General features: G+C 43.6%; 1 protein-coding gene across 1 annotated transcript in view; it reads left to right on the top strand.

Annotated features, from left to right (window-relative positions):
- peli1b (pellino E3 ubiquitin protein ligase 1b) overlaps positions 1-22,260 on the top strand; it is a 34,617-nt gene extending 12,357 nt beyond the window's left edge. The window contains exons 2-7 of the mRNA XM_079362475.1: positions 6,070-6,415; positions 12,002-12,131; positions 13,576-13,677; positions 15,107-15,304; positions 15,426-15,614; positions 19,334-22,260. Coding sequence (XP_079218601.1) covers positions 6,318-6,415; positions 12,002-12,131; positions 13,576-13,677; positions 15,107-15,304; positions 15,426-15,614; positions 19,334-19,912 — 1,296 coding nt within the window. The 5' untranslated portion in view covers positions 6,070-6,317 and the 3' untranslated portion in view covers positions 19,913-22,260. The remainder of the gene's footprint in view (positions 1-6,069; positions 6,416-12,001; positions 12,132-13,575; positions 13,678-15,106; positions 15,305-15,425; positions 15,615-19,333) is intronic.
- Positions 22,261-23,617: the final 1,357 nt, after the last annotated feature.

Genomic DNA, 23,617 nt, shown 5'->3' with positions numbered 1-23,617 from the left:
TTTATTTCTGTCTTTGTAACTCGTGTCTTATCTGTGTGGGTACAGACAGCTGCGCTTCGGCAAACGTGTTTCATGCAACATTAAGTCTTTATAACCTTGCATCAGCAGCGATTTCTCCCGTCGTAAGACTCCGCGTCGACTTTATAGTTCCTCTGGATGGAAATGGTTTATATGGTGCCAGTAAACCCTTCTTTTTTTTTTCCGACGGTGTACGGGAGCTTTCGTGTGGTCAACATGGAAATGAGTCGGATCTTTTACAGCTGAAGTCAGGAAGAACAGCGGAGAGACGGGAGAGATCATTGGGCACGTTACAGTTATCATAACAGCAAACAGAAAAATCAAACACTGGGAGAGCCTTGTTTGTAAAAAAAAAAAAAAAAAATTTCAGTGTGTTGTCAGACATGAAGTTAGTTTGGCAGGTAACCAGCTGAGCTCTGGCTGCTCGCTGTTCTCTGTTAGTTTCTGTGGTGAAATGATAAAACATGAAGTCACTGATATTGCGTAACATCCTGCTGTACTTTGTCTGCTAATAAAGGGATTATTTTCCACATGTTTAGGGGAGGGGTCTCACCTGGGGAGAGTGTTAGAGTCGAGGTGGGCTTGTTAAGTGTTTCTGCTTAAATATTAACATGCAGTTGGTTTTATAAACAAAAAATAGATGAGTAAGTGAAGGTAAGCAGAAAGTAAGAGCATGAGAAGCTCATTTTAGTGGGATGTCATTCATGCACCTACTCGCTGTGTATACTCAGGCCATAATACTTATTTTAGAAATCCAAAAAAAAAAAAAGTCCTCCATACTCCAATTCCCCAGGTGACGATGATGCAATACCTCTCCTCCTCCCTCACACTTTTCATGTTCAGCGGTGCCGATGCCATCTGTTCACGTTCATTGATCAGGCCAGCTCACTGAGACAGAATCAAAGAGGGAAGAGGAAGAGGAGAATCTGGCATCAGGTTTGCCCCCCCCCCAACACACACACACACACACACACACAGATCAGTTTCCAAGTCATCGGGCGTCTAATCCTCACAGTGTGCAAACCAATCCTCGTCTGACCCCCCCCTCCCCCCCCGTGAAACGTTACACACTGGACACCAGACCCCGGGCGTCTGAAAAGCAGCACCACTTACAAGAAAGAGCTTTATGGTTCACAGTCTGCTGTTTCCTCCCTTTTCCTGCAGCTATTAAAACCTCCTGCATGAAGAGCTGCATAATTCTTTGGTTTATTCACCATTCGGGGAGGGAAAAAACCCCCCAAAAACAATAAAAGACGTTTTGAGTTGGAAGCCTTTAATCTCTGTTTTCCAGCCCATAAACGGATGTCTGATCCTGCAGCCTCTTTGTTCGCTCAATTCCCCATATTCCCTAAATGTAAACCTAAACTGTAGGATGTTTCATTGCAGCGTTCAATGTTTATTAGACATGGTCATGTCAGCTGTACTCAGGGTGGAGGTAATAACACTCAGTATGTTGGCACGCCTCTCTGAACGAGGGCTGTGGTCTCTTAGCTGGCTGAAGACACGCAGGTAAATGAGGTTTACGATTTGAAACATTAACATCGCTCTCTCATCTCCACCCCTCCGACAAATCTGTTACCATCAAAGTGAATGGTATTTAATCTGTGTTTTGTGTTTTGTGTTTTGGTCTGTATGACGATTGGAGAAATGTTACGCTCTTTCGTCATTTTGCCCTGAGAGGAGACGGTAAATGTTTTCACTGAGGTTGATCATTGTCGTAACTCAAGAACCGCACATCATCAATTCCTCTTTGTTTCATGTTTAATCACAGAGTCACCAGCTGTTTTTGTCCATGCTATCACGCACACCGCTATTTGGCTAGAACTCTATTTTTGAACCTTCAACTTCAGAATTACAAAAAAAAACAGTGGAGGGAAAATGGTTCTGGAACATCCCTGTGAAGTACCTACATTTCCTCGATCGCAGCCACACACGCAATGTCTGACTTTATAGATTGAAAACTTATTGTAGATTATCAAACTTGTGGCAAGTATGGTGCTCCCCACATTTTTTTTTTTGGACAGCAGACATTAGTCAGCGTTCTTTAGAAGTGTCTCTTTGGTTACAGATTGGACTTTCTGTAACCTTATCTGATCGGGATCGTTATCGAGAACTGAACCCGCACTGAAGTAAAGTGAGCTTTTAAGGTGGAGAAAGGGAAATAAAATTCATGCTTACTGTGCTGGTTTCATGTGAACTTAAAGTCGTCTCGCACAGGGGACGCAGCATCCTTCTAAAGAGACGCGCAATGAAGATATTGAAGAGGAGGGGGACAAAAAAAAAGCACAGCGGCTTGCTGAGTTTGTTATAAACTGTTGCCATCTCTTTTTTAGAGGAAAACATTTCTTCTCTGCTCAGCATGAAAAGGCTCCAGACTCAAAGCCTTCAGCTCTCACGAGGCACTCATGTGGAAAACATGAAAGGTGTGAAAATGTCTCGAAGCCTCAAGAGCGTTTGAACGACGCGGGGAGAGAGAGCCAGTAATACTGGTATGAAAAGATAACCTGATGACCTTCTGGGTGAAGGACTTGAAAAATGGCAGCAGCCACAAGTAATTTTGCATGTTTTTTTTTTTTCTTGTTCGGGCAGGACAAAAATAAAATCGCACCAAAACATCTTCTCCCACAGCAGCAGGTGTGTTCGTGTTTGAAAAGACAGACGTGTGCAGACAACGACATACATGTCATCCTCTCTCTCTGCTGGTCTTAGTCATTGATCTTTTCCAGTTTCCTGTTCCGCACATGTTACAGCGTGGTCCTTGGTGTCCTGACATATGGAACTCTTGTGCCCCTTCGTCTTGATGTCTGATTTGGTTTTTGCTTCTGGCTGGGTTTTGTTTAGTTTTTTTCTCGTTCTCATTGTTGTTCATGTGAGGAGGTTATTTGTTGCGTCAGTGCCCAGTACTTTGGAAAAAATTATACATCCACCCATTTCTTTTCTTCTTTTTTTTCTCTCTTTTTTTTTTGACCCGTTGCAGTTTACTCTCACATCAAAAAGCTTCACCTACCTCTTACCTTTGCATCCAGTTGACCTCGCAGATGAGTCAGTGCTGTACTGAAACTCCCTCTGTGAGGCTCTGTGGGCGACCTTGTTACACTATCACATAACCCAGAAATCATGATGGAGAAACCCTGCCTCTGGTCTAAGATGTTTGTTTCCACTGAGTCGTGCTTTGTGATCCTGAAAGTGTGTCAGCCTCTTCACTTCCCAGCACCTACACCGCTCCTGTCAAGCATTGCTCACCTGAAACATCAATGTGAAAGCGTTCGAGCTGAGAACTCCCCGGGCGATGGCTATGTGTCACTTTTAGCATGCTAAATAGGACATGTTGACATGTCACACTGTTGGCTTCAGCTGGTTGATGCGGAAGTGCAGCTGCAAGCCTGCACTTTGTGTTACCACACACACATATACAGTATGTGTGTGTGTGTGTGTGTTTGCTCCTAACTGTGGTGAACGCACTTTTGCTTGTCGTGCGTTATGCTCCGCTGGCAGCCGGTGGGAATGGCAGGTGTTATCCATGCGTGCCTCCTTGCAGTTAAGTTTTTACAAGGGCTTTTGTAGGTGTGAGGTTGCTGTTCCCCCGGTGTCAGCAGCACGTTGTTACCGTCGCCGACCCCAGCCAGCGGAGTCACTCTCTCTGAGCTGGAGATCTATTGTTGTAGGACTGTGTGTCTTGGTAGCTAAGCAGCAGCGGGCACACAGCCAAACTGAGCTCTGTGTCATACAGAGTTGCAGAGGCTGAGAGCTTAGTCAGACACACACACGCACACACACACACACACAAGCACACACGCACATACATTTAACACATGTAGAACAAGGATGCCAAAGTCTAAGGAAGGAAATTCAAAAGCCTGATCGAAAGTTACGTAAGATGAGACAAAATGAGTTTTTTAATGCCTCACTCAAAAGATTGACATGGGCTCAGCATCGCTAAACTGAATAAAAAAAATAAAAAAATAAATAAAGGTTGAATGAAAGAAAACAAAGTTGTCTGTACACCTTTACTTAAAAGAAATTAAAAGTTTACTTGGCTGCTTTAAACCTGAAGGCTGCACAGAGAATGAATGAAGACTATTTCTAGCGAGAGACTTCGGATGTGAGCAAAAAAAAAAAAAAAAAAAAATGGATCTAAAGAACTTAATGACGTGTGCTATGCTGAGGCAAATAAGGACTCTTTTTTTTTTTTTTTTTTAATTCTTGGTAACAGCAGAGTGGTTTCAGGAAACTAATCCAGCACCACAAACACGTTTTCCACAGCAGCTTCTACTGAATCACACCCACCAGTGTGTCTCTGCTGGTCTTTACGATCTGGATCTATAGGTTTCAAATCAATTCCTGGCAAGTCAGCCAACAGCTCCCCTGGACACTGCTGACTGTGTGTGCACATGTGAGTGCGTGCACACCGAGGATTTTTTTTCACATGCACACAATTTATGGCAGAGTGTTTTAGCATGCACTGGCAGTGCGGGCTGCATGCGGGTGTATAGGGATTAACCCCTTCTGTCAGCGGAGCAGGTGGAGCTCAGACTTGAACACACGGCTCCTGGTTCCACCTCCCCTCTCCTTTACTGCGCACTCCTCCCAGCTCCTTCATTTTTGCATCCATTCCGAAGACAGCCTCTCTCCTACATCCTGGTCTCCGTGTCCACTGTCAAGAAAAAACACTCATCACGCCAACTCTGCCCATGAGAGGTTTTTGGACCGACGATATACATTGCACGCGTTCACTTCACTTTGTTAAACCCTGATTTCCTCGATCCTCTTTTCTCCCCACACGGTCCCTGATAAGAGCTATATTTAACACCGTGTTAACACCTTTTGGAGAGAGTTATGTGGGTGGCATTTCTCACCGTTATTGTTACTTGAACAGGTACAATTTAAAACAGCTTTAAAAATGAACATCCATGCATGAGCAACTTTCTTGTGTGTTCATGTACGGTTCTAATCTTGATGTAGCTTAAATGAGAAACTTCTCCACCATCACCTGCCGTGCATGACACGCGGTCGATCCAGCTCTTGATTATATAGTGTTAGCTGTACCTTAGTGTGCTGTGATGTAGGGTCCATATGGGACTTCAGTGAGCATGTGGACAGGAGGTGTGACTGAACGTCTGTTCAGATGGATTGACATGAAATGGTTTGGAAGTGTAGTACTGGAATAACACACTGTCGTCTCTGTGGCTGCAGAACATTGCACTGTGCGTGCTGTTTTGTTTGAAGTGTAGAAAAATAACTGTTTACACGTATTCATTCTGTGGAAGGATGTCAGATAAGAAAGTTCTTTCTTTCCACGTTGAGGCAAAGCGAACCCTCTGGGCCTCTGACTTTTTCTAACACACTGACTCTCTATGACTTTGACCTTTGTGAATGGTCAACGTTTCGGGGAGTTTTCCAGGTTAAATAAAGGGCAAACTATTATGTTTGTTAAATCCAGCTTCTTTGGAAATCGCTGAGCATGTGATGCTGAAGATATCATTCATAGGTTGAGTAAAAAAAATAAATAAAAAAAAACAAGCAAAGAGAAAAACATTTTTACAGAGACTGTAATAAAAACATTGTCTTCCTGTGTGCTGAATAAAGCTTTCCTCTGACGTTTCATGTGAAGCGTTTTCTCAGAATGAGCTCCTGCCTCTCGCTCTGATGGGACTGGATCTCTTATCTGTTGAACTCACCGAGAGCATCCTGGAACAAAGCCCTCCATCCCCACACATCACCGAAACACTTTACTTCCTATCCTTTATTCATATGTGGTTTTGCACTCTCTTGGCAGAAGGGCACTCTGGGACTTGTAGGAGAAATGTTCATCTATATAAAAGGGACGACTTCTTGGAAGTGAAGTGATGTTATTGTTTGTGTTCTTTTGGTGTGTGTCGTGGGTGTGCTTTCGTAAAGGCATCGTTTTACTCTCACTTTAAGTAATGATGCTAACTAGGCCAAAAGCTAGCATGTCTTTTTTACATGACCAGAATAAATCAGTGGAATTGGGATAAGCCAACGAGTTTACGTGCTAATCTTAATGTAAATCCTTTCTTTGTCTCCCTGCAGGACAAGTGGCGCTGCTGCTGCGAGAGACAGACTCATGAAGCATGAGAGGGTGGAGCTGAGGCTCAGCTGACCCTTCCCCTTCCTTCTCCTCCTTTACCCCCCCTGTTTCATTCGATCAGCACCTCCCTCCCTCCCTCCCCCCCCTTCCCTCCCTTCCTTCCCCTCCTTTCCCCTTCCTTTCCCCTTCCCGCCTTCCTCGCCCTGTTCGGATCTCACCAATCTCGCCTCCCCTCCTCGTGGAAGCTCGAATGGAGCCCTACCCAATGTACTCCCCAGAGCAGGAAAACATCTCCACCACCTCCTCCACCAAACTGCCAGTGAAGTACGGAGAGCTCATTGTGCTGGGGTAAGCCAATATCAGCGGCGTTCATCAACTGAATGACAATTCCAAAATAAGCTGTCAAAACTCAGCTCAGCCCCAAAACAACCGAGTTCCCTGACATGTATCAGCTGGTCCGAGAAAACAGAACGGTGTATGTATTGGCTGTGATTGATTGTGTTGGTCACCGTTCGATCAATGAGTCATGGCTGATTATGGTTAAATGACGTGGGCCATGGTTGTTTGTTTCCTCTTCTGATCAGTCTGATCAGTGTTTCTAACACGCCCAGTGTCCAGGCAGGGCTAAGTGGGAATCACAAATCCCCCCTCCTTATGTGAAACACCCTGCTGTATTTGGTTGTTTGAGTTATATCGCTCTACGCTCTAATGACAGCAAACTCATCTCAACTCCTAACATTTTATGGCCTTTTTATTGACTGGATCTTGAACATATTTTATGTTTTGAATGTGTGCTGGTTAGCTCTGTGGTTAAAGCAGGCGCCCAGTGTACAGAGGCTACAGTCCGAGTTGCATTTGAAGCTGGTTTCATCGAGTTCATGTCATCCACCCTCTTCTCTTTCCCAGATTCCCACACTCCCCATCTCTCTTCAGCTTTCCTTTTAGATTGTGAAGACAGAAAGGCCAATCATTCATATTTAATCAAAAGACTGAATATCTAAGGAGCAAACATACTTAAAAATGTCCCAAAAAAAACCCTCTGACCTTTTATTTTGGCGAGCCACATTTAATGTGAGAAGCACAGTCATGTGGATTAGATTGTATTCAGTTCACATTTCCCTTTCGATGTAAACAAAGTTCATGTTGTCTGTACTGTAAGAAAACTCTACAGGGTACTGTGGTTCAAACATCGTCGAGTGTCTTCATATTTGGAGTGTCTCTGTATTGTTCCTTTGTTTAGGCTAAATGCCGACGATGGCCCATCATAATTAAAGTGATCACTTTAGAACAACAGACGGAGCTGTGAGGAGAGAACGGCTTGTTGTTGTGGTACAAAACCAATGTCTTGAGATAATCATCAGGAAGGCTTCAGAAGCACTTTGATTGGTCGTTCAACTTGTGAATTTCTAATTCTCCTCCTCGGCATGTTTCACACAGAGTTCACACAGACTGCTTAGCCAGAGTTAAAATGTAGAAGGACCCGACTGATTTGGGATTTTTGTGACATTCATGAGAGGGAAAAAAAATCTGATACCAATACAGTATATGTCTATCCCCCCCCCCCCCCTCAAATGCAGTTATCAGACCCTGGTGGAGAAGATGTACAGAGTAACAAGGAAAAGATGGGCACCGCTTGACACTATGAAGAGTAATAACGCTTGTTATGATCCATGCAGCGCCCTCTGCTGGTGACAACCTGAAAAAAGAACGACTAGTGTTACACAAGGACACTCAAATAAAACGTTCTTTGACTGCTAAATAGATCTAATAATATCGGCACATATATGGAATAAAAATAGCCGATACCGATCCTCACTGGATATGCAAATATCGGACGGATATACTATCGGCTGTCCTATTTATGCTCCAGAATTATTTTTTTTTATGACACCATAAAAGGACTCAATGACTTGATTTTTAATAGAGGATGAGATTTGACCTGATACTCTTATAAACACCTTTGCCGTCGCTCCCTTTAACTGATCGCACATACTCAGCTGTAGGAAAAACGCTTACCCCACCCTGCATCTTCAGCATAGTAGACAAATAACTACACACACACACACACACACACACACACACACACACACACACACACACACACACACACACACACACACACACACACACACACACACACAAGCGCACAACCACACACATTTCTGCAATAACAACAGTGAAGTACTTCCTTTATCTGTCTGTCTCCTGTTTATTCCCCAAAGGGCTATTCCAATCCACTCCCCATCCCGGCCCACTCCACAGAGGAATGCAGAATGTCGGAAAGACTCCTTACATGCACACATACGCACAAATGCATTTTAATGCACGTACATCGGTCTAACAGGAACACAGTTGGTTTCACAGCTGACTCACAGTTTGTTGTTCTGGGGTTGGATTCGAGTAACATTGTCAGGGAGATGACCGTGGAAATTTTCCTCAGTGGAAAAAAAACAAAACGCACTGAGCAATAAAGGCAGTTCCATGCCTTTACAAGGGAGAACCCCAGTTTTCCGTTTTGCTCGTTCTTTTCCACTCCTAGATTTTGGTTCTAGGTCAAGACTTGTTCATATTGGGTCAGGCCTGCCTTCTTTTTTTTTTTTTTCTTCTTCTCTTTTTTTTTTTGAGAAAGGTCAACAGGAGCTCTCATCCCTAGCAGGCATGAGTAATCACACTCTGTGCTGCATGTCAGCCCACTCTAAGTGGATCAAACACTAAGACTTGTGTGTTTGCCCTCTAACCCTGACTTGAGTAACTTGCTTCTTCCTCAAACCTTCTCCATCGAGGTAAAGGCCCTGCGCCTCTCTGGACAACTTTGATTTATAAAAGCCAACATAGGATCCTCTTTTCCTCCGACCAAACACAAAACTCGTCTCTAATGCAGCAGAGTCTCAAAGCTACACAGCCTTTGTTAAAACAACCTATTGCATGCTCCCAAACTTTATGCTGCACTGCAAAACCTTCTTACTTAATTACACTTGACTGCATTTTCCTTCTTTTTTTAACATTTGAAAAAAAACACATGTTAAGGGAATATTTTATGTGCTGTTGATCAGAAAGCAGCTGCAGTTCGGCGACTGTTCATCAACACCACACTCTCAATCCATGGAAACAGCTGGAATACAAGCGAATAATGTCAAACGAGGGGTTCTAGACAGCCATGCCCTGACTGTGACGCAATCTGATCTTTACGTTTCAAAGGAAGAGTGTGTGACTTGTTGATCCAGTCGATGCCGCCCTTCAGCACCTGCACGAAACCAAAACAACAAACTGCTGTTTGAGGCTACCGCTGCCATATTGAAGCCTCAATATGGCAGCCTTTACTTTAGCTCATAAACAGCTTCAGAACTCATGTCTTCAAACTCATATTTTGGGAGTACTGACTCTACTTGCAAATGAGAAGACTACAGAGTGTGGAACTCCCCCTACAAAGAAAAAAACAAAAAGCTAACCTCAGTCCAACATCACCATGTGTGTAGCTCACTGATGCTAAAGTCCTAATCCCGAAGAATGCTGCAGCGTCCGCGGGGACGCTTCAGGCTTCTTGCACATCCTCGTGGCATTGTAAACAAGTGTGCGGTTCTGTATTAACATACCGAATGCGTGTCTTCACGACTCTTCATGTGAATGCATTTTTCACACGTGTGAAGGACGACTCTTGTTGAAGCCGTGCGGAATACTTTACAAGCTTCAGCATCCCGCCGTTAAATTCTGAAATATTGACGTTTTAACGTGCACATTTACTCACGGAGACGAGCTCGCTCAGAGAGTTACTCTCTCGGGAGTTTGCGTCTACGTCCTTTACATTTTGTTTTGGAACCAAGTTTAAAAGGTCTTTTTGTCGCCGTCAACATCTGCACTCTATCGTCAAATGCCCACCAAAAAAAACCAAATCATTTTTGATGCATTTTTCAGTTTCTCGCTGTGCTTTAATATCCTTGTAATGTTGACACGTGCAAACAGAGACACGGAGTGACTCATCCCTACGCAGTAATTACCCACACAGCCTATCTTTATGTCTTTTATAGGTGTATGGGTGGTAACCTGCTGCTGCACACTGAGCTTTAGTTTAGTCGTGTTTTCGAGGGGGGAAAAAAACAAAAAACAAAAAAACACAAATTCAGGAAATAAAAAAAACAACAACAGTGTTTTTGTTTTTCTTCACTGTGGTCCTTCCTGCCTCCATGTTTGAGTCACCTTTTATATACAAACACTAACCGATGCTAACTTGTTAGTACCCTTCAGTATTTGATTGTTTAGAGAGTACTTGGATACAGATTTGTAAACTCACACGTTACTGCTACCCATGGGAACTTTAAGCTTGAACTTCCAGCAACATTTTGAGCTCCATCCAGCAGACAGCCCTTCCCCTCCTCGCTCTGGATTTGGGCTAAACTTCACCATGGTTACGCTCTTGCCATGGTTACTCTTCCCAAAATGTTGCTGTGACTCTGTTCCCTCACCATGGTTACGCATAAACCCTGGGAGCGTCGTTTGATCCCAGCGGATCCGCTCTGTCAGAGAAACTTCGCTGCAGGCCGGGCTCGCGTTCAAACTGTCTGTGCTGTCATGACTGGACTTCATGTTTACTGCTTTTAAGAAGCTTTTCAGACATTACACATGCATCTGTTCACAACAATGAACTCTTTATTACTTCTTTTTTTTTGTCACTCTGCTGTCCAGTATTTTTCGCTGTTTGAAGTTTGGTTCCTTTTTCAAGAACTTTTGTAAAAGTTCTGAAACCTGAAAAACCGGTTTGCAAAGTTTGAAACATCCATGCTTTTAGGAATCTATTTTTTTTTCTTCTTCTTTATTTTTAGTTGTCACAATGCATTTTGCAGCAGTGAAGTGAAGTTTCAGTGTATCAGCATAGTTGGAGAAGAACACAAGTTATGTGGCCTCTGGATGTCATAACAATGGTGAAGCAGCGAGGTGTTTATAACGCCGGGCTTCTGTTAGCAGCAACATGACCTCACAGCAGAACGGACTCGCAGTGCCTCAAACATCTCACCCAACCCGAGTCTTTTGTAACTTGTGATATCAGAGGATGTCAGTACAGCTACAGTACATATAGTGATATAAGTCATACAGTCATATAAGGAAACCTAATGTGCACTTTTTTTTGACGCAGGATTTAAAAATAAATAAATAAAATCTTGTTTTTAATAATTCCATGTTTGTTTGGAGGGATAAAATCATCCAAACACTTTATTTATTTATTTTTTATTTAAAAGAGACAGTGCATATTAATGAACATATACATGTAAATATGCCAGAATTAGCCAACGGCTACTTTCCATCTGCAGTCCATCACTTCTAGTGATTAGTTGGTCAGTTGGATTTCAGCTCCCCAAAGACCCACCAGCACACAGGCAATGTGCTGAATGGTAGATGATAGACTGTAGACTTGCTTCATATTTAGCCGGAGACGCACTGAGACGCACATTCAGACACAGGCTGCGTGTTGTCACGAGTCACACAGACTCCATTCTGTCGGAGGGAACGCCTCTGTTTATTCTCCTCTCCTTGGCCATGCTTCAGTCTAAATGAGACTCTTTGTGTGATTATTTTCTCAGCCTCTCCGAGGTTATGATTGGAGAGCTTCGGAAGGTTATGGGACATGATGTGCTTTTTTTGTGCATGTAAGAAAAGTCGAGGCTGCAGTTGGCGTTTCGAAGTGTGTGCCTGTATGTGCTCCTCGGGGAGCGCACCCGAACGCCTCAAGCATCCATCACAATGAACGAGTTACTAGTGTATTGTTCTGCTGCTCAGACAATAATGCCCTATTGTTTTCTTTATGTGTGTGTGTTTGTTTGTGTGTCTCTATCTTGTTGCGTGCTTGTGTATGTATGTGTATGTATGTGTATGTATGTGTGTGTGTGTGTGTGTGTGTGTGTGTGTGTGTGTGTGTGTGTGTGTGTGTGTGTGTATGTGCAGGTACAATGGCTCTCTGCCCAACGGGGACCGCGGCCGACGCAAAAGCCGCTTTGCACTTTGTAAGAGACCGAAGGCAAACGGGGTGAAACCCAGCACAGTCCATGTCGCCTGCTCTCCCCAGGCAGCCAAGGTAAGACATGCATAAACACACACACACACACACACACACACACACACACACACACACACACACACACACACACACACACACACACACACAAAGGGGAAAACACATTACAGTAAGATTTAGTCATCAAGGTGCACAACCCTGCACATTGAGATTCCACACATCAGCAGCTCCAGACCTGAAAGTGGGAGGCTTACCTGCTGATTTATCTTCTCTGCAGCTTTGTGCTTTTAGAGTTTATGAAAAGTATCGCAAACAGAAAGGATGATATCAAATGAAGTTAAAAACTAGCCGTGTATCTTTTTCGGGGAGTGCTTCAGTTTCTCTGATAGCTTTAAATAAAACACACCCAGTCGAGTAGATTTGGCCCGCACTGCTCCAGCAAAGGCTTTTGTGAAATTGTTTTTTGTTCTTATAATATACATACACACACTCTCACACACACACACACACACACACAACACGCCCCATCAACCAGACAGGAAAAAGGACAGAGTTAGCAGAAAGAAGCGATAGGGCTCAGCCGATGTTTTAAAGCTATTTGAGCAGTGTTTTTTTTTTTTACCACAGATTTTAACTGGATCACACTCGGGGGGGGGGGGGGGGGTTTCACCACCTGAGAAGTCGGCTGTCGAGTGATGATAGTTCAATCGATGCGGACTAGTCGATAATACCCTGGGAGAAGGGAACACATTTATTTGCTGAACTTACTGTATGTGCTGCTGAAAGCAGACAGATAACACATACAGCTGCAGCCAAATCAGCAACAATAACACGTGTGCTACAACTCCCATATAAGTAAGTGCAGAGAAAACAAAGTCAGGTAGATAAACTACGGTCGTGTGTTTATGCCTACGCTCTGCCACGGTTTGAGATTTTCGGTCCTGGTTTGCGCGTCAGACGACGTCAGGCAGAAAGCGTCGTCACACAGCTGTAAAGTCGACCCATGAGCCCGAGAACGCGCGGGACATTTTATAGGAGAAGAAATGTGAAGAGTCCGGTGAAAGGTAACTGAGCATTTCTTGTCATCGGCCTTTAAAGCGCGCGTGTGTGTGTGTGTTTTCACGGTCAGTTACTAAGCCGCCCAGACATCCTGCAAAATCAGTTTAATGGAGAGTGGATGAAAGGCGGGGAGCTTACGTTTAACATCTGCACTTCAGGGATTTTTTTTTGTTTCTCAACACACTTACACAGATCTTTTACTACAGTCACTTAGAGAGTCTGGTGGAGCGTTTGTCCTTTGGGTGGTCTTGACGGACTGGTAAGATGTGTAGCCTGTGTTGAGTCCAGCTAGTGACTACACAAACTGAACCCCTCGCCCATCCTACAGTATGTGTTTCTGTTGTTCTCTGACAGGAACAGTTCTCCTATAAAGCGTGATCAGTTTCAAATCCTTGTATCTGTTTTAAGAGATCTTCATCTGTCTCTTCTCTCCCCCCCCCTTCAGGCCATAAGCAACAAAGACCAGCACAGCATCTCTTACACTCTGTCTCGAGCTCAGACGGTGGTGGTGGAGTACACCCATGACAGCAATACAGATATGTTCCAGGTAAGCGGCCCAAGCTTTTACCACCAGGACCGGATGATTTAACACCAGTTACGCTCATGATGTTTTTCCACTTCACTGCTGCACAGGTTGAAACAAGTGTCAGTGTTAGTCATGGAGCTGCACTTCTGAATGTGTAGAGAGCAGAGGTTTATAAAATCGTGAGGCACTGTTATGTAAGTTGGAGTGGGACACAGGCAAAAACCAGCTGCAGTCTATTTTTTGACTCTTTTTTTTATTGTTATTTGCTCTCGAGATAATTCTGTGATGTCAAATGATTTTTTTTCTCTTTAAATATAGATCTTCTCAATCACAATCTCCATAGTATTTTTTTTAATCTATCTGTACTGTTTGATCACCTGTTCCTTTTGTTTGATACAGCTCATTTACTGAATGTCCTGGGACGACTTATTCGCACTCATGCAGTTATCAGAAATGTTTGTATTCTTCTCAGACAAAACTAAAAAAAAACACAAAGATTCAATAACAATGCTGATAGCAAATAAATGTCTTTAAATCCACGTTTTAATCACGCACCGACCTGACTGCTAAACGTCTGAATACTATAGATGACCTGCAAACAAAATCAACAGACATCACAAATCATCAGATTCAGCATACATTTTAAATACTCCACTTTGATGTAACATAAACATGCTCGGTCACCTCACTGATTCCCAATATCACATTTCTTAATAAACAGCTTTAAAAGCCATCCGAATGCTCCATGCACTTTCAGCGTCAGACTCTGTAAACCTTGTTAATCTGATCCGTAGTTACTGAAGTGTCAGTAATGTAAGGATCTTCAACTTTCACTTCCTGTTGAAGCTGTCAATGTTCATGATGTTGCTCAAAGATTTTCTGTCACTAAAACACAGATGAAGACATTCAGACACTTTTAATGAAGGCCCTTTTTTTTTTTTAGCAGTCCCAGAGTTTAAAAGTTGTTATCGCCGCATTTCTTTCAAAACAACGTTTATCCAAAGTCATTGTGTCCCTGTCTTGATTATAGCACTAACGCTAGGTGAGTCTGCTCTGTATACTGTGATTATGGTACTGTGCTGGTCCAGCTCGCTGTCAGGAGCAGCAAAGCACCATCATCATACCTCAGAGTGTCCTCGAGGTTATTATGGGTTTCATGTTAGCAGCAGGGTGTGTGATGCAGCGTTAAACGTGTCTCCAACTCATCTTCAGACATTCACCAGAAAACATGTTTTCTTCATTATTTCAACCCCCAATGGGATTTAAATCCTTCCATCCTGCTTCAAATACTCTCATTCTCTACACTTTGTTTTTCTTCAGTTATCTCCTTTTTAAGCTAACTTCTTCAGAGTGTATTATTGTGTTTTCTCTGGGCTTGAATTCATCTATTACTGATGTTGATAACTCATCTCAGACTTGTTCAAAACATGTGTCTGTCTCTCTTCACCAGATTGGTCGATCAACAGAGAGTCCCATAGACTTCGTCGTGACGGACACTGTGGCAGGAAGCCAGAGCAACGCAGACACCCAGTCGGTCCAGAGCACCATCTCCCGTTTCGCCTGCCGCATTAAGTGCCAGCGCACGCCGCCTTACACCGCACGCATCTACGCCGCAGGCTTCGACTCCTCCAAAAACATCTTCCTCGGGGTGAGCCGCGTTTTATTCACAAGAGACGAAAAAATCACGTTTGATTCCAAGTGACAATAACGACTATGATCCAGTCAGAGTGTTCCTCCAACACCTTTCAAATGGCTTTTCCTTTTTTCAGGAGAAAGCTGCTAAATGGAAGACTTTCGATGGTCAAATGGACGGGCTGACCACTAACGGCGTGCTGGTGATGCATCCACGAAACGGTTTCACCCAAGACTCCAAACCGGGCGTCTGGAGGGAGATCTCTGTCTGCGGCAATGTCTTCACCCTACGGGAGACCCGCTCAGCGCAGCAACGAGGAAAGATGGTGAGAAAAAGACACAAAGCAGCGAATTCACTCAGAGAGCGGTGAACATCTAAATCAGAGATACACTTACTGAAAGGCTTTTGACCTTCCAACGTCACGTGTGCTCTCAGAGTATTTCTGGATCCACTGTACAGCTTTGTAAAGGAATCTGTGCTTATGGGATTTCTCCAGCTGAGAAGCATGTAAAGAGGGGTGAGCTGTTCAGACAGCTGACAACTTTCCCAATCACACATTACACTTTTTTTGTATCTGTTTCTGGTGAGTCTTAGTCTAACTGTAAATAGTTAATAACACAGAGACTTCACTAAATTTCTTGTGATTTATTTGCAAATTAAAAGTCTTAAGCAGAATAGTACCTGCAACAACAGATCACACCTCAGCTGCTGTTACATGATTGGTCAATACTATTTAGTCTCCAAAACAAACTTCCTGTATTGACAATCAAAACTCCCTGCTGAGTCTTTACCAGCTCCAGAGGGAACTACTTGGATGTGTGGCTGCGTAATGCCCCACTGTGTTCACTTACTGTCTGAATCCACTGATTTGTATCTTTAGAGCTTTAAGAAAAAAAAAATAATAATAATCTGAAGTCGAACCATTAGAATAAAAGTTCTGACGGCCAAACGTTAAAAGTGAATAACACACAATAAGCTCCATGAACACTGATTCTCTAGACTCCTCTTCATCACTCTCTACTGACTCTGTCACTCAGACAGCAGGGCTCAGTCAGAGCCCAACATCACCGGGAGGCTATCTGGATGCCATCTCCATGGGAACCGTCTTGACTGTAAGAGCAGTATGTAACAGGACCTTGTAAGGGGATCCTCCAGCTGACATCAGAGCCTCTCAGCCAATCCTGACTCACCTTGGGTCTCACTAGCATGACCGCCATTTCTGACTGGATTCAAGTTGTTGATTGTGTGTTTAATTAGGTCTCTGCGCCCCCTCCCCCTCTCCCCCTCGCCTCCCACATCGTACACATCATCAAACAAACGCGCACAGTCAGAAACATTAAGCTGTCTCTTTATCTGCTGTCCCACCTGTTTTCAAGTCTCTCCAGAGCAGCATTAATTAACGTCTCTCTTATCTCCTCCTGCCCTTTACCACCTCCAGAGTTAACTGAGTGTGCATTAAACGCCTCTATAGAAAACCGCTCATTATTCCACAGCTGATCTACAATTTAGATAGCGGGCTCGGGGGAAAGCACCTATTTTCACAGTGTATGCTGTGAGAACATGAAGGCGCTTTCATTGTCAAGCTGAACGCACGCTCAGGAGGAGACGACTCGGGAGAAAGCCCTCCGTCGATGGTTGCGCCGTCGCCGATGATGTCACAGTTTGAAAGAAACATTTTTGTTCGCATCACATCTCACGAAATCAAAACAACAAAATTGAGATGCGTCTGTTGTCAATGAAGGTATAGATGGAACAAGATGATTTGACGCTGGGACTTTTTTTCTTTTTTTTCTCCGTGACGCTGCTTAAAACACGCCACCTGCCCCTGAAAATACAAGCAACATCGTAACTTTGTTCCATGTCTGTTCCCTGCAGGAGATTATCTGGCCAGCAGCTGTCAATCAAACAAAGCCCTCCTGCCTCTGATACAAGGAGCGTTTCTTTCAGAGATGCTCATAGGCCCATTTCAACTCCTTTTTTACAGTCATTACAACTACTACATATACATGCTTAATCGCTAAAACTGTGGATTACTTTACTGTCATGTTGTGAGAGACGGCTCAGCTTTGTAGTCCCGTGTTAATGCTCCCTCCCCTCGCCGCCTTTGGAAGCACACAGCCCTCTGAATTGGATAAGTGCCCTGCATTCACGAAGGTTAACAGCTGAAGGACTTTCTGATTAAGCAGAGGGAAGAAGTGGTCTCGGCAAGTTTGCCAAAAAGCTATCTGGACTAAAATAACGTGCGCGCGTGTGTTAAGAGGTCTCTGTCTTGAGGTGTGCCGTTGAATTCAGTTGGAGTTTTCAAATCTTTTTTTGAGAATTTTTCTGTCCTTAAATTGTGTGAAAATATTCATTAGTTGTAAAATATGACACCTGGAGAAAAGAAAACTGTTCCGGCAAAACAATTGAAAAATAAGTAGTTCTACTGAAAAACAAAACAAAAAAACAATAGGCCAGCCTAATTATGATTCCTTATTATTTCATTAAATTAGAACTGTGTGTCGAGGCTGAGAGCGTGAGGACATTTACATGGATTAACCCGACCTAGCGTTCTCACATCATAAACATTGACTGTGGTTATTATTGATCAGACATACAGAATACTATTTTATGACTCTAATCTTTTGTGTTCAGCATTGTGGCAGGAGAGTTGTTGGGTTTAAAACATTGTGAGAAATCAAAGCACTAAAGGGAAAAAACCCCCCTCAAAAACAGCTGTTTGCCTTGAGCGTGACTCTTAACATGTTCCGTTACACTTAAGCAGCCAATCATAACTCGACTGAGCTTTCCTGGGTGGACGTGTGTCCGTGTGTTACTGGGTAAGTATGTAAAAGGCCTCGCTGACGTTAAAAGCACACGTGCTCTCAGAGATGACAAATAAAGGTCAAAGTAGGTCACAAGGAGAAAAAAAAAAAAGCCATGTTATCCTCTTTTTTATTCTGTTGTCCTCTGGTTATCTAAACATGGAATTTCCCTCTCTGACCAATCTGGTAGAACCTCAAGACACCACTTGACTTAGTTTTCCAGCAGCTCCACACGCACACACACACACACACACACACACACACACACACACACACACACACACACACACACACACACACACACACACACACACACACACACACACACACACACACACACACACACACACACACACACACACACACACACACACGCACTCCCTGTTCTTTTAGTCCTTGAGTCATCTTGACCCCAGCTGTCAGTCCCTGAATCAAAGGGTTTTTTTTTCTTTTTCTGAAGGACAAACAGAATGGAGAAAAAAGTGTTACACTGCCTCCTACTGAGCTCAGATCAGAACTACAAACCTGAGCGAGGAGTCGTGCATACATTCTGTTGCATACAACTGTTGTTCCATTTCAGTGTCATGTTGGGGCATAACTCTGTCCTCACGTTTATTTACATACGAGTTAAAAATATGAGTTAACAAAAATCATGTAGGAACATTTGGAAATATCCTTCAACAATGGGAGTCTTTGGACTGTGTAATCTAATTGTGTTGTTTTTCTATTTGGTCGACTTTTAAGGAACTTCCAGATTGAGTACCATAAACACCAAAATATGAAAATATTGTCACTTCCCCAGGCTCCTTTCACGCTAACATGCGAGCACTGATGTTTTGTCTGTTAACAGAAATAAAGCTGAAACTGATCTACTGAAAAGTCACTGGACGTATTCAGTGTATTTTTAGTCCAGCCAGCGGTGGGGCTCCAGGCACGGAGAGGTGGTCTGTCACGCCATGTCACAACCAATATTACAGTCGATGGATTTGATCTGAAATGTTATACCCGTCCCCGCTGACTCTCCTCAGCACTGACCTTTGTGAGCTCCAGGTTTTTATCTAACAGCGTCATGGAGTTTGTTGTGACAAGTTCATACGCTCCTCTTCTCCACAAATGTAATGTATTCAGTGAACGGTAACGTTTGAAAACCTTCCCAACAATCTGTCGTACCTACTGATGTAGAAAAAGTCGTTTTTTTGCGTAGAGTCTGACCTCTGTGTCGCCTCTCTCTCTCTTCCAGGTGGAGACGGAGAGTCAGGAGCTGGTGGACGGCTCTCTCATCGACCTCTGTGGCGCGACCCTGCTGTGGCGCACGGCTGAAGGCCTTTCTCGCACTCCCACCCTCAAACACCTGGAGGCGCTGCGGCAGGAGATCAACGCGGCCCGGCCGCAGTGCCCTGTCGGCTTCAACACGCTGGCCTTCCCCTCGATGCGTCGCAAGGACACGCCGGACGAGAAGCAGCCCTGGGTCTACCTCCAGTGCGGCCACGTGCACGGCTACCACAACTGGGGCAACCACCGCGAGGAGAGGGAGGGCCGCGAGGGACGACTTCGCGAGTGTCCCATGTGCCGAGCGAAAGGGCCGTACGTGCCACTGTGGCTGGGCTGCGAGGCGGGGTTTTACGTCGACGCCGCCCCGCCCACTCACGCCTTTAACCCCTGCGGCCACGTTTGTTCGGAGAAGACGGCGGCCTTCTGGAGTCAGATCCCTCTGCCGCACGGCACACACACCTTCCACGCTGCCTGCCCATTCTGCGCACAGCAGCTGACTGGTGAGCAGGGCTTCGTCAGACTCATCTTCCAGGGACCGCTAGACTAGCAGCGCCGGCTTCCCAGCATCCTTTGGTGGAAGCAAAGTGGGGGGGAGGGAGGCGGGGTTTTCTTTGTTTGGACCTGCAATGAAAAAACTGGGAGCTTCCACGGATTTGTTTTCTCCCCCTCTGCAGTTAAGATAAAACAACTCTTTTCTGGACCTTTTGTCTCATATTTAAGTGACCTTTGTATTGCTTTTTCATGAATGACAACAAAGATTTCTATATTTTCATGTGAAACCAGAGACACAAAAAAAAAAAACCAAACCAAGAACACTGCTGGGTAAACCTTTTGTTTGTTCCTCAGAAAAAAAACTTTCAACAACAGTATTTTTAAAAAACAACAACAACATACCGTAGCGCAAACAAACGGTTTTTATCCTCGTTTATTGTTGCAATATACATCTGTGTACATCTCTTAGAGCTAATTATAAACAAAGATGTTTATTTATGGCCTGGGAACCATCGCTTCATCCTTTATCTGTCAGATACTATTTAGCATTTAAATTTCAAAAAACAGTATATTGTTAATCAGAGATGCATTTTTAGGTGTATTCTGAGGGTTTTGTTCTGTGTCTCCCCCCCCCTCCCCAAACACACACACACACACACACACACACACACACACACACACACGCCCCATGTAAACCTCTCAGATCGATTTGTTGTATTTATTCGTCCCCTGTGCTCTCACTAAGTGTGTTAACCCTTCAGTTATTTTATTCCTCTCAATAGGCATTAACAGCCTTTTCACATTCAAAGCAATAGATTTTGAACGGACACCTCCTAAAGCATTATGGGTAACTGAGTCTTAAAGTCTTGTTTGCGTAGCGTGAGTGACGCTCCCTCCCTTTAAAGTGAAATGATTCTGTGGGCGAGTGAGTCTTTTTCTGATTATTGGTCAGCTGTGATACCGCAGCGATGTAGCTAATGTCTCGCACACACACACACACACACACACCTACACACACACACACACATTGTACACAGTGTAACCAGACCAGGTCAAATACATTTATGAAATGTAAGTGAAGTCGGGTTCATTCTGCCTGCTGTGATGTTTGAGTCCCGCTGGCACAGTTTCAGGTGAAACCATGACGATACAGTATTCTTACCAGTATTCATTTTTGCTTTAAGCTGAGTCATTAAAATGTTCGGTGACTTCCTGTCTGGTGAAATTGAAAATGAACGAAACTCCAGTCTTGTAAGTTTCTGTAGTGGGCGTCGGGATTTTTTTTTTTTTTAAATTAGAGTTGAAACAATATGGACTGTTCATTGAGCCATAAGTAGTGGGAAAAGGTAAGTTGAGGAAGTCATCAAGTAAGCAACAAAACACAACTGTAGCTGTTTAACTCAGGTTTGATGCACAGTCCTTAAAGGTTCTTGGAGAAATGGAGATACAAAAATACGTCAACAAAAGATCATGTGACACAATGCCTACAAGATCGACCTTAAGTATTCATCGTTTTGTAGGTTACAGTTTCTACTGTTAAGAATGACAGACACCATATGCATGTGCAATGGATAAAAACAGTATGGAGTATTCATAAACGCTTAGTCTATCCAAACTATTCCACTTCGAGACTAATTAAGGAGTGCAGAGAGGACGGTCATGATGTTTCATGAAGCACAAATCCTCTCAGACGTCTGAAAATACACGCAGCACATCGGCAGCGCCTCTCTGTGGTCCATCCAGTGCAGCCACTGTCAGTGTAGGAAGAGTGTGACACACTTAAACTGTAGAAACCCCCCCAACACCACCACAGAACGTTCTTTACCTGTCCTTCAAACACATCAATCATCCCTGGGCAAAATAAAGTGTGTGTGAGAGAGAGAGAGAGAGAGAGAGAAGTTGTAATTTATTTTGAGAATGATTCTAAGTGTGTCGTTTTTGAGTCCAGGATTATGTTCATCACTCCTGTGCTTGGACTGCAACATACCAACTCGCCTCAGGGAGAGAAACAATGACCTGTGTTTGATCTACACGCGCACACACACACGCGCACACACACGCACACTGCTAAGGTCTTCTGAGGATACCTCAAAAGTAAAAGGTATATTCTGGATTGAAGGTTTTGCGTCCTGAGTCTCCTTTACAAAGTTCAGTTTCGTGTCATGGCTCCCTCTGTGGATTAAGTGTGTAAGTAAGGGCTTCACACTCACTCTGTACTGTTATCTCAACCCTTTGTTTGTTTGTTGTCCTGCACATACACAAGTCCGTCGTCACCGCCCTCCACTCACTCGCTCGTCTTCTTCTCCTGTCTTGGTCTCTATGTGCTTGTAAAGGCGAAAACAAAGAATGTTTCCAGCAAACACTTTTTTTGTAACAACTTTCAACAATAAAGTGTAAAAGTGATGCCTTTCTATTTGTACAGTTTGATTTGCGTTCACAGCTCGATATAAAATACATCTGTTATGGCAGCTTGGAAACCAGACACGCAGGGGTGAGTATTGCATGGTAATAACAGCCGTGAAGTTTGAGTGCACTGTTGAGCGAATTACTTCATCACATAAGAGCTAATAATGAATGATTCACAACAGCTGAAAAGTTTAGTTGATAATAAATGTTACTACGGTGTACATTGTACATGTTCGCTGTTGGATAAGTCTTCTCGTTTCCATGAACACAACAGATAGGGATGGTTTCACTTTCACTGTTGGGTGGTGCAAACTTCCTGTCTACCAGTGTCTGATCACTCCCAGCAAGGCCCTAAGCGTGGTCCCATTAACTTCAATGCATTGTTGTGACGGGGTTCTCTTTTCAAATACCCCCCCCCCTCTTTTAAACAAAACGCCCCTCCCACAGGGCGTCATGATTTACAGAATATTGTTAATAAACAAACACATTTTCTCATGAATGAACAGTTTTTAACCTTTTACCTCCCTGTGGATCACTCATCCCTGCTTTACACATTTTAATCAATATGTTGTTCAGCAACTTATTTGTGGAGATAATTTGAAAACAAACATTTCGGTAATCAATTAAGTCACGTGACCACTATGGCGCGCCACGTGCGCCTATTTACATTACGGAAATGGTCCGCCTGTGTTTGGCACACAGACGGGACACAGCGGAGCGCATACCCAACGCCCCAAACGGTAAGAGCAATATGAGTGGATATAAAAGTATGCAAAACAATATAGAGCTATCAAGTGTGCAACCTTGAAACGGGAAGGATAAAGAAAAGAGGGGAAAGTGTGGTGTGTGTGTGGCGGTGTAGGCCTACGTGTTATTGTGTGTGTGATGCCTATCCGTCACATCTGCATTTTAATAAAGCATTAGGTCATGTTTAATGCGAGGAAGATGTTCAAAGCACACGTGTTGAAGGCAAGTTTAATTACCAGATTTCAACAACAAGGCAATTCCAATTTTTTGAGTTAAAGTTAACCAAGAAAAATAAAGAGGAATACTTGGGTCTATGGGAGAAAAATCTGAAAAACTGCCTTCAGATCCCAGATTTGAAGGTCAGGATGCGTATTTTTGAGGTTGTATACAAAAAGCCTCCAACTGTTGGTTAATTACAACAGTTGTTATTTTAGCCGAGATTTTTGGGTTCATAGATTAAGCATGGCCTGTAAATCCACATAGATTACAAATGATCTTTTGCTATAGAGGGTTTTGTTGGCCCTGTTTTGTATCGCTGTATGAGTAGAAGGTCTATTGAACATTAAAGATTAGAGAAGCTGTTTACACAAACTGCAAAGATTTTTAC

This window comes from Symphodus melops (assembly GCF_947650265.1).
Source record: "Symphodus melops genome assembly, chromosome: 15".
Classification (NCBI taxonomy): Eukaryota; Metazoa; Chordata; class Actinopteri; order Labriformes; family Labridae; genus Symphodus; species Symphodus melops.
The sequence above is the reverse complement of the archived record's forward strand: the minus strand, read 5'-3'. Positions and strand labels throughout refer to the sequence as shown.